General features: G+C 53.4%; 1 protein-coding gene across 1 annotated transcript; it reads left to right on the top strand.

Moving 5' to 3' along the window:
- The first annotated feature begins 1,358 nt into the window (after positions 1-1,358).
- Positions 1,359-4,724, top strand: TRH (thyrotropin releasing hormone). The gene is made up of 3 exons (XM_043886387.1): positions 1,359-1,469; positions 2,465-2,680; positions 3,521-4,724. Exons 2-3 carry the CDS (start codon positions 2,473-2,475, stop codon positions 4,039-4,041), a joined length of 729 nt encoding a protein of 242 aa, XP_043742322.1. The 5' UTR covers positions 1,359-1,469; positions 2,465-2,472; the 3' UTR covers positions 4,042-4,724.
- Positions 4,725-11,185: the final 6,461 nt, after the last annotated feature.

Below are 11,185 nucleotides of genomic sequence, written 5' to 3'. Positions count from 1 at the left end.
CTCTCCTCCAAGGCATCATCTGACTTCGGGGACTGCTTGGTGCACAAGCTCCATGGGATCTTTGCTTTTCTCCTCCCTCTATCCCTTCACTTCCTTTGCCTGGGGTATGTAGATTCAAAAAAAAACTTCCTATCCAGGGGTCACAAACTCCAATGTCCCTTCTCCATGACAGCACAACACACTGGGAAGACAGTAGAAATTGGTGGAGGGTGTGGTGACCTGGGGCAGCTGTTGTCAGGAGGAAATGCAAGCCCACTTTTTTCCCTAGAGATTTTCAAGAGACGCCGTAAATCCATAATTTCCCTGAGTTCTCCTGGCTGTAAAACTTTGGTTACTCAAGAGTTTTTTCCAAATCACTGTGGGAATCAAACAAAACCCGCCGTGAACTAGTGGCAGCCTGTGCACTGTCGGCGGTGTCTGACTCTTGGCGACCCTGTGGACCGTAGCCCCCCAGACCACATGGCCATGGGATTTCCCAGGCAAGGACACTGGAGTGGGTAGCCATTTCCTACTCCAGGGGATCTTCCTGCCCCTGGGATCGAACCAGTGTCTCTTACATCGGCAGGTGGGTTCTTTGATCACTAGTGCCTGGGAAGCCCAACAGGCCAGTTCAGTTCAATTCAGTCGCTCAGTCGTGTCCGACTCTTTGCGACCCCATGGGCTGCAGGACGCCAGACTTCCCTGTCCATCACCAACTCTCAGAGTTTACTCAAACTCATGTCCATCACAGTTTTGAAATTTTAGAAACTGTGGCCCTCCCTCACTGTAGGGATGAGAAAATTGGGCCCAGAGAGGGGGAGACATTTTCTAGAGGCAACACAGTCAAGATCAGAGCCCAGGTCCACTCGCCCACTTTCCTCCTCTCTCGGTCTCTCCCTTACTCCCCCTCCCTCTCCCCCGCAGCCCCCAACTCCTCCCCCCATCTTGACTGTCTCTGAGTCTTTCAGTCTCTCTGGCGTGTGTCTGTGCCCTGTGTCTCTGTCTCCATCTCCACCTCCGATTCTGTACTGTGCGCATCTCTGCGATTCTCTCAGCATCTCTGCCTTTGTCCCCTACCCGGGTGTTCTCTTAGACATCAGACCTTCGAAGCTGGATGCAGAAACCACCCCGCTCCAGCATCCCATTCTGTGGCTCGCGCCTCCTCCCCCGACTCTTCCGCCCGCCGCCCCCGCCGCCCCCGCCCCAGATTTCCGGCGGAGCAGGCGGGCAGGCGGGCAGGCGGGCCGGCGGGCGGGGTACCCACGGGGCCCGCTGCCGTCAGCGTCCCTTCCCGGCGGCCGCGACCCCTCCGCGCTGACCTCACCCGCGCCGCCGCCTCGCGCAGATATAAGCAGCGGCCCCGCGGCGAGGAGGGCAACCGGCGCCCCGGGTCCTACCAGCGCTCCCCGACTCCTGACCCGCCGACCCCAGACCCCAAATCTCCGGATCGGAGCCCAGGATCCCGGACCGGTCCGCGGAGCTCGTGCCAGGCAGGTAACCACTCTCGGTCCCTTCTCTCCGCGGGCGGCGTCCGGGGCCCGGGAAAGGGGGGCGCTTTGCCCTCCCTCCAATGCGCCCCGCGGAGAGCGGCGGCTTTGGAGCTCGGAGCGCGCCCGGGAGGGGTGCTGCGCTTGCACCCCCGGGTCTTCCACGGCGTGGGCACAGGGCTGGCGGTCCCTCCGGCGTGCACGTCCGGGCTTCTGGAGCCGCGCATCGCGGGGAGGTTCGCATCCCACCGCTGCCGGGCTTCCCCAAGCTGCAGGTCCGCGCCAGGATGCCGAGGGCCGCGCTGGGCAGTCAGGGCACCGGCGGGAGAGGCTGGAAGTTAGAATTCGAATCCGGACCTTACAGACAGAATGTTCACGGTGGCAACCGACCTCAGTCTGAGAATCTCAGTCTCGGAGCTAGAAATAGGATTTTAGCCTATTGAAATTAGCCTCTTAGTGTTAGAGTTTGATTCCTAGCCTGGCCCTAGAATCTTAGCGTTAGAAATAGAGTCAGGGTTGCAATCAGAACGCAGTAGAAGGCGTGTTGGAATAAAACCGTTGCTTTGGGAACCTTGGGGGAGAATTTTAGCCTGCGACGCTGCAGGTTAGCATCCTGGCCATTGGGCCCACGCTGCAATCTTGGTGGTTACACTCCTGGAAAGTCATTTCCAGGAGTGGCATTCAGAAGCGGTGGTGGAGATGGGGTCCTGTGGCTTCTTGACTCTCACAGGTAGACCTGGGGCGGGGGGCAGGCTGTCCAAGCATCCTTAGGGCTGAGGACGCCCAGGACTCAAGGCAGATCCTCCAGCTGACCTCGCCCTAACGTGGCAGATGGTCCTGCTCCCGGGAGGGTATTTGAACAGTTGATACCCCTGTAACTCCCCCCCTACCCCCGCCCTGCCTCAGGTATGGGGGTGGATAGAAAAGGGAGCCATAGAGCAGGCTAGGAGGGGAGCGCAGCGGTGTACCTATGTTCTCGTCCTGTCTCCCTACCCTAGACACCAAGATGCCTGGCCCTTGGTTTCTGTTAGCCATGGCTTTGACCTTGACCCTGACGGGTGTCCCCGGAGGCCGTGCACAGCCGGATGTGGCCCAGCAGGAGGCGGACCTGTCCGAGCAACAGGGCCTGGAAGACCTCCTGCGGCAGGCGGAGCGCCTCCTCCTCCTCCGGGAAGACCTCCAGCAACTACGAGACCAGGATGACAGCGTATCCGGTGAGGGCTGGGACTGTGTGGGGCTGCGGGTTGAGAGAAGGACGCTGGCTAGAGAGGGTTAGGGGAAACCCGGCCACAGAGGAGGGAGCTTCTTAGTCATTCAGCCTCTTGCCTTTCAGAAGCTCCCCCTGGCCACACCTTTGGCAGGTGGTGAGTTGACTGCTTCCTGGGATCAGATTCCTTTTCCATCTCAGTTCTGGGAATATTTCAGAGAGCAGACCTTCGGTGGGAAAGAGTCTGTGCCAGGGAGAGAGAGTTTCTTTGTGTGTTACAGTGTGAATTACTAGGCACCTGTTCATACTAGGCACCGGAATGCCAGGCACCCTTCTAAGTACTTCAGACACCTCGTAGCAGGATTTGATCTTCCTAAGCGTCAGATCCTAAATCTGTGTGCAATGCAGAAGACCCAGGCTCAATCCCTGGGTCAGGAAGATCGCCTGGAGAAGGAAATAGCAACCCACTCCAGTATTCTTGCCTGGAGAATTCTGTGGAGAGAGGGCTACGGTAGTCCATGGGGTCTCAAAGAGTCGGACACAACTTAGCGACTAAACCACCAAGCCTCAGATAGGTACTGTTATTACCCTTCCACACCCCATTTTACTCAGAAGGAAACTGAGGCTCAAAGAAGTTGAGTAGCTTATGGTCACACAGCTAGGGAGTGGAACCAAAGGCGATGCCTTTGACCACCCGTGTGAGTGTGCCTGGGTCTGTGAGGCCTGAGAGGCGGGTGCGAGGCCATGAATCTGGGTGAATGCTGTGGGAATCTGTCTTGCCTGAAGGAAGGCTGGAGGGGGCATCCAGGGGTCACGGGGTCCCTCACTGGCCTCTTTCCTTCCCCAGAGTCCCAGATCTTTCAACCCGATTGGTTCTCCAAGCGTCAGCATCCTGGCAAAAGGGAGGAGGAGGCAGACGAGGGAGTGGAAGGAGAAGGGGAAGAAGGAGGGGCCGCGGGACTCCGCAAACGGCAGCACCCCGGCCGGAGGGACGACGTGGCGGCTTGGGCGGTGGACGCGGGTCAGCAGAAGCGGCAGCATCCCGGCCGGCGCGCCTCCTGGCTTGGGTACGCTGTCGCCAAGAGGCAGCACCCAGGCAGACGACTGGTGGACTCCAAGGCCCAAAGGAGCTGGGAGGAGGCAGGGGAGGACGGAGATGAGGACGAGGATGGACAGCTGTTGCCCGAGAAACGCCAGCATCCCGGAAAGAGGGCCCTGGGGAGCCCGTGCGGACCCCGGGGACCCTGCGGCCAAGCCAGCCTTCTGCTGGGCCTCCTCGATGACCTGAGCCAGGGGCAGGGGGCTGAAGAGAAGCGGCAGCACCCTGGGCGGCGAGCAGCCTGGGCTGGTGAGCCCCTGGAGGAGTGAGCCCCGTTGCCTGTAAACTCAGTTTGTGGTCTAGGAGCGTCTTGAGCCCTGTGCACCCTACCCCCTGTGACCCCCCTTTTCCCCTCCTCCTTAGATGCCTGACCATACTCCCGAGCCCCCCAGTTTACACACACTCAAACCCTTGGCCTTGCCTGCCTACATCAGGGATGTGAGAAAGCCAGCCGATGAGTTCAAACCCTGTGTCACCCCACTTGGCATCTCTGGCGAGGCGACAGGCCCCAGAGTCCCTCTCCCCCCACCCCTGCAGGCCTGCTCCCCTCCCTAGCCCTAAGATGAGCGTGTGTCTTCTAAGGGATCCCCAGAGTGAAACGGGGTGCCATTGATGTGAGCAACCAGTGAGGATGGGTGGGGTTGAAGCTAGCATGTTCAGATCCTGCTTCCAGCCCTTGCCATGTGCCAGGATTTGCCATGTATAAACTTCGCCCCCGGCACCAGGATCTCGTTCTCTTCTTGGGCATCCTTTTGTGGGTGGGAAGAGCCTCTCCCCACAGCTGAGTTCCGCTTGGGAGAAACATTATAGGTGGTGCTGTGCTGTGTGGTGGCCGCGGGAATAAACAGGTGTAGGAGCTTGTAAACGTCACCCTGGAAGTCACAGCTCATATGTATCCTTCTAGGCACCTCTCTCCTATCTGTGTTAATAAAACCTGCATCTGGATAACGTCGGCGGTTGCAGTTATATCTCAACTGGTGTGGGATTTCTCTTTACAGCATTGAGAGGGGACAGGCTAAGAGTGCCCCAGCTCTGCTGAGAAGGGAATCAGGGATCTTGCAGGGGTGAAAAGTCCTCTCCGCCATCCCCAGCTCAGAACAAGCTTGGGAGGTGGACGGGAGCTCTGGAGCCCGTTTGACACCTGGGGAGACTGAGGTCTGGAGAAGAGGAAGGACTTGCCAGAAGACACACAGCCAGCTGGGGCAGAGCCACGGGTGTGGGAGGCAGCTCGGGACCCTGACTTGAGTTTGCCTGATTGGTGACGGGGCTGGTCTGGCCCAGTTTTATAATCATCATCGTTCTTGGCAGGAGCCAAGAGTTCGTGTGTCATCTGGCAGGCAATGATGAGGACAAAGGACCAGGCTGTGTTTGCGAATTCAAATCAGGGGCCTTCTGGGGCTGAGCAGGGAGGCAGGCTGGGTGTAGGACAAGAAGGAGTGGTGGGGACTTGGGCAAAAATGGAAGAGGCCGTCTGACAGCACTTCAATCCAAAAACTTTGATGTCATGTGAATCAAATAATGATAATAATAGTGACATACACCCTACCTGTATTATGTGTCAGGCAGTTCTTAAGCACATTACGTATATTAATTTTGATCTTCACAAGGATCCTAGGTGTTACTATGATTAGGCCAAATTTCCTAACGAGGAAACCAACATACAGAAAGCTCAAGTGACGTGACTGGGGCTGAATTTGGCCTACTCGTGGCCACCTTCCCACTTCTGACTCAAACTCTGAAATTTCCCTGGGTCTTCAACTGTGCGTTACACACCTTCTTTTTTGGTGGGTGGGTGGGCTATTTAGCTCTTCTGCAGACAGTATTTGGTCAGCTTCCTGGAGAGGGAAAGAAGGGTTGGAAGGGTGTCTGAGACTCAGTTCCCCTCCTTAGTAAGGAACCACAGTTTGGGTGGGCTGGGGTTGGAGGAACTCAGGGCTTATACATTCACACTTGTCATCTCCATTAATATTTGCAGAAGTCTGCTGAACAATTGAGCCTTTGATGGATTTTTCTATTTTTTGATGAGGGAACCAGCACAGAGATTAGGCGCCTGAGGTGCCTGAAGGTAGGGCTGGCCTCCCCTCTAGACCCTCTGGCTCTTCTTCGCTGGACCATCAGGGCAAGCGGGGCCCTAGCAGGAAACCCTCTGCTCGGAGCCCCCCCTGGAAGGCAGACACCCTAATACAGGTAACGTGGGCCATTTACAGAGCTCTTCCTGGGGGCTCAGGGCCTGCAGGCACTTACTCAGCCAATCCCACGGCAGCCCCAAGAGGTGGGCAGTCATGTCCTTTTTTGAAAAAAAAAAATACACAGGGCTGTTTTGCTGTGTTTTTTTTTTTTTTTTTTTTTTTTGCTGATTAAAACAATTATTTATTATTTTTGACTGCTCTAGGTCTTTGTTGCTCCAAGGGCCTTTCCCTAGTTGCGGCGAGTGGGGACTACTCTCGAGTTGTACAGGCTTCTCATGACGGTGGCTTCTCTTGTTACGGAGCACGGGCTGTAGGGCGCAGACTTCAGTAGCTGCAGTTCCCCGGCTCTAGAGCACAAGCTTGGTGATTGGGGTGCATGGGCTCAGTTGCTCTGCCGCCTGTGGGATCTTCCCGGATCGGGGATCGAACCCGTGTCTTCTGCGTTGGCAGGTGGCTTCTTCACCACCAAGCCACCAGGGAAGCCCCGCTGTGTCCTTCTGAAGCTGAACGGCAGTTGAGTGTGGAGAAGTGAAGGGCTCGCCCAGGAACGCACCCTACCCTCTGCTCCTTCCAAACGTGCTTGGCATGGGTTGTTGTTACCTCTCCAGAGATGGGGCCATTTGAAGAGTGAGGCACCCACCTCCCCAGTCATTTAATGATTCCCCTCTACCCCTGAGAGCGATCAGACCACGTTGTAGTTAGTAAAGCATGCCGGGTAGACACAGACGGCAGAGCAAATCCGTCTGGCTGAGCAAAGCAGGCTTCCTGGAGGAGGAAACACCCAAGCTGAGTCAAAGGATAAATAAGAGGGAAGACACTTCAGGCAGAAATAAAGAGCATAAACAAAGGCCCAGTGGGGAAAAGATCAATGTTCCTAGAGTTGCTAACACTGGAAATCTGAGGTCTGTTGGCCCATTCCTTTCTTTGAGGAGAAATGTGGCCCATTTCTCTACCTGTTGTCTAGCGCTGATCACGGTCCCTCAGAAGCGTGAGAGAGCCGTGTGGTTTGGGAATGGAATCAAGGAAACCTTTCTGGGGGAGGGGCACTTAAGGTGAGCTCTGAAAGATGAAAGAAAAAGAAAGCTCTTTCTAATCTTCCTCTTTACTCTGGGCCCAGACATCAGGCAAAGCACTTGTATCCCGCTGCCCAGCACATAGTAGGTGATTTGTAAATACCTGCTGAATGAATTAATTACCCATCATATTCATCTCCAGTTCAAAGAAAAGGATACCAAGAGAGAAGTAAGATTAGGGCTAATCTGAAACTTGGGGTTCATCTCTACCCAACCCCTCCTCTAGCATCCAGTGTTTACCATGTTCTATAAATTTTACCTCCTAGATGTGTCTCAAGTCCACCCATTTTCTCCCAGTTCCTCTGCCGCCCCCCAGGTCCTGGCCACCATCATTTGCTGGTCTCTGGCTTCCACACTTGTCCCCAAAAGGCCATTGTCCACACAGCATCCAGAGAAAGGTAGATAGGACTATGGAAACCATACTGCTTAAGACCTCTTAGTAGCTTCCAACTTGCTTAGAATAAAATCCTTGCCACGGACCGTCCAGTTGGCCTCTTTTATGTTTCCTAAACACACTTCAGGACCTTTGTCTATGTTTTTCCCTCCATCTGGAGTCCCCTTTTCTCCTATTCCTCACACTCTCCAGATCAGTATCCTGGGGTATCCGAGGATACTTTTGAAGTATCCTAGGGTACTTCCGTGAAATTAAAAGATGCTTACTCCTTGGAAGGAAAGTTATGACCAACCTAGATAGCATATTAAAAAGCAGAGACATTACTTTGCCAACAAAGGTCCGTCTGGTCAAGGCTATGGTTTTTCCAGTGGTCATGTATGGATGTGAGAGTTGGACTGAGAAGAAAGCTGAGCGCCGAAAAATTGATGCTTTTGAACTATGGTGTTGGGGAAGACTCTTGAGAGTCCCTTGGACTGCAAGAAGACCAACCAGTCCATCCTAAAGGAGATCAGTCCTGGGTGTTCATTGGAAGGACTGATGCTGAAGCTGAAACTCCAGTACTCTGGCCATCTCGTGCGAAGAGTTGACTCATTGGAAAAGACCCTGATGCTGGGAGGGATTGGGGGCAGGAGGAGAAGGGGACGATAGAGGATGAGATGGCTGGATGGCACCACCGATTCGATGGACATGAGTTTGAGTAAACTCCGGGAGTTGGTGATGGGCAGGGAGGCCTGGCGTGCTGCGATTCATGGGGTCACAAAGAGTCGGACACGACTGAGCGACTGAACTGAACTGAGCTGAACTGAGGGTACTTCCTCAACTGTGGAGGTTAGAAAGCAGAAACTGCGTTTCCCAGACTCCCTTGGAGCTGTAGTTTTGGAAGCACATTAAGTTGTCCATGGGGAAGAAGTGAGACTGGGAAGGTGGCTCTGATGATTCCTGCTGGAGAGCAAGGCGATAGGGATCTGTTTCTGCAGCACCCTCCTGCTCTCCGAGCTCCAGCTCTGAGCGTATCTAGGGTCGGTTGCTGATAGCACCTTTCTGGCCAGCTTCACAGCTATCATCGTATGTTCCTTTCCCTTATAGGCAACTTTATTGGTGGTATATTTTGCATATCCTGAGATTTATTTATTGCATGAAATACTTCAATGATTTTTAGTGAATCTACCTAGTGGTACAACTACCATTATGAATCAGTTTTAGAACATTTTCAGACCCGCAATAAAATCCCCGTGCCCATTTACAATTAATCTCTTTCCCTACTCTTAGCCCCAGGCAACCACTCATATACTTCTTCTCCATACATTTGTGTTTTCTGGATATTTTATACAAATAGAATCTATAACATGTGGTCTCTTGTGCCTGGTTTTTGCCAGTTGGCACAATGCTTTTGAAGTCCGTCCATGATATAGCATGTCTTGTTACTTTGCTCTTTTTGATTGCTGAATAATATTCCAAGTTGTTGTTGTTCAGTTGCTAAGTCATGTCCAGCTCTCTGTGACCCGATGGACTGCAGAATACCAGGCTTCTCTGTCCTCCATTATCTTCTGGAGTTTGCTCATATTCATGTCCATTGAGTTGGAGATGCTATCTAAACATCTCCTCCTCTCTCACCCCCCTTTCCTCTTACTTTCCATCTTTCCCAACATCAGGGTCTCTTCCTATGAGTCAGTTCTTTGCATCAGGTGGCCAAAGTAATGGAGCTTCAGCGTCAGCATCAGTCCTTCCAATGAATATTTAGGGTTGATTTCCTTTAGGACTGACTGGTAGCAGGTTCTTAAGGTGAGTGATTCCTTCGGTGGTCTCCTCATTTTCCTGATTAGAAACAGAGAAAACAGCTTTCCTGGCAAGGTGCTTCTGTGGTAGTTTTCTGCAGGACGGCTCCCCCAGCCCTTTGACAATTTCATAAGCACTTTATTCCGAGGATGATATTCCAGATATTCTGGTACCAGACAGGCATCAATCAATCAGGGCACATGTCCAATCAGAGTGGACAGATTCTGACACACCTGTGAGGCCACAGCAGTACTGATACAACTTGCTGAATGCCAGCCCTGCTGTGTTAGATCAACTTTTCCTCTTAACATCCCTAGAGCAAAGTGTTTGCTGTGTTCACTCCTGATTCACACTAGGCAATTCCTCCTCCTCCTTGGCTGTCATTTCAGACAACCCTTCATCGGGTTTGCCTGCAGCTGTCACAGTTTGTTTTTATATCTTTTGCCTAAGACAGGATTAGAGTGCAAACAGCTTACTTGGAGGGTGATCCCAGGAAGAGATGGTCTCAGAGTGGGGGAGGGATCTGGGGAAGAGAAGGCAATGAATGCAGATGCAGTAGTGAACAGATTACCCTTGAGAAACTGGAGGACAGGACTCAGAGGGTCCCACCCGACAGAGTGAGGTAGCTGGAGATTTTCTCCTGACTCTCATCGATCAGGAGTCGAAGGTGGCTCCTAGGGATGTTAACACCCTGGCATTTTAAGCTTGCCACAAGCGCTGACCACTGGGGGCCCTGAGGTGGAGAATCTTAGGATGCTATTGTGTATCACTGCAAAGGTGAGTGCTGAGGGGATGGAATGAGGGACCCGCAGAATCTGCCAGTCTTCTGGGGTGATTTTTTCACAAATGCCTCCTTTGTCACCAAACTCTGTGCTCCATGAGGCAGGGGTCACTCTGGTACCCCCAGCACCAAGGACAGTGCCAGCGCAGGGCAAGTGCTCAGCAAACATTTGTTAAACATGAAAACAAAGGTGGAGATGGGAGCCAAGGGCTTCCTTCTTCCCTCATAGCTCAGTTGGTAAAGAATCCGCCTGCAATGCAGGAGACCCCAGTTCGATTCCTGGGTCGGAAAGATCCCCTGGAGAAGGGATAGACTACCCACTCCAGTATTCTTAGGCTTCCCTTTATAGCCCAGCTGGTAAAGAATTCCCCAGCAATGTGGGACATCGGGGTTCTATCCCTGGGTTGGGAAGATCCCCTGAAAGAAGGGAAAGGCTACCCACTCCAGTATTCTGACCTGGAGAATTCCATGGACTGTATTGCAAAGAGTTGGACACGACTGAGGGACTTTGACTCACTTACTAGGTGCGCAGTGGTAAAGAACTCAACTGCCAATGCAGGAGACATAAAAGAGGCAGATTTGATCCCTGGGTGGGGAAGAACTCGGGGAGGGAGGAGAGCATGGCAACCCACTCCAGTATTCTTGCCTGGAAAATCCCATGGACAGGGAGCCTGGTGGGCTGCAGTCCATGGGGTTGCAGAGAGTCAGACACGACTGAAGGGACTTGGCACGCATGATGCCTGAGAGAGAGCCGATGGGGCAAACCCAGATGTTGCAGGGCGCTACAGTCACTACAGACCTGTGACCTGGCCTCAAGGGTGGCCCCGGAGCTGAGAGCTTGTGTTATGGCCCACTGTCACACTTGCCCAGTGACTCTGCCTTTTAAAGAGCCTTGAAGGGCATCAAACAGCCCTCTGCGGGGGGTAGTTTTTACCTCCACACTGGGACACCAAGAACCTCCTCTGTGCAGGGACTTTCCACTTACAATTTACACCCCACTTTATGGGTGAGAAATGCCTGGTTTAGAGAGGTGAAGCAACTTGCCCAAGGCCATACGTCTCCTATGGGTGGTACCACCAGGCTCACTCCAGTTCTAAAGACTTCAAGGCCCGTGGTTTTTCCTTTCTACCCCTGCCATCCTCATGCACGCAGCTTTTAAAAACAGAGGAACGGGACTTCCTTGGTGGCTCAGTGGTAAAA

The sequence above is a fragment of the Cervus elaphus genome, chromosome 24, assembly GCF_910594005.1.
Source record: "Cervus elaphus chromosome 24, mCerEla1.1, whole genome shotgun sequence".
Classification (NCBI taxonomy): Eukaryota; Metazoa; Chordata; class Mammalia; order Artiodactyla; family Cervidae; genus Cervus; species Cervus elaphus.
Note: the sequence above shows the minus strand (reverse complement) of the source record. Positions and strands in the feature narration are given on the sequence as shown.

Excerpts from the sequence above, each read along its gene's own strand:
- TRH (XM_043886387.1), top strand. The coding sequence starts at position 2,473 with ATGCCTGGCCCTTGGTTTCTGTTAGCCATGGCTTTGACCTTGACCCTG. Across the intron at positions 2,681-3,520 it reads CCAGGATGACAGCGTATCCG|AGTCCCAGATCTTTCAACCC; the intron begins GTGAGGGCTGGG and ends TTCCTTCCCCAG.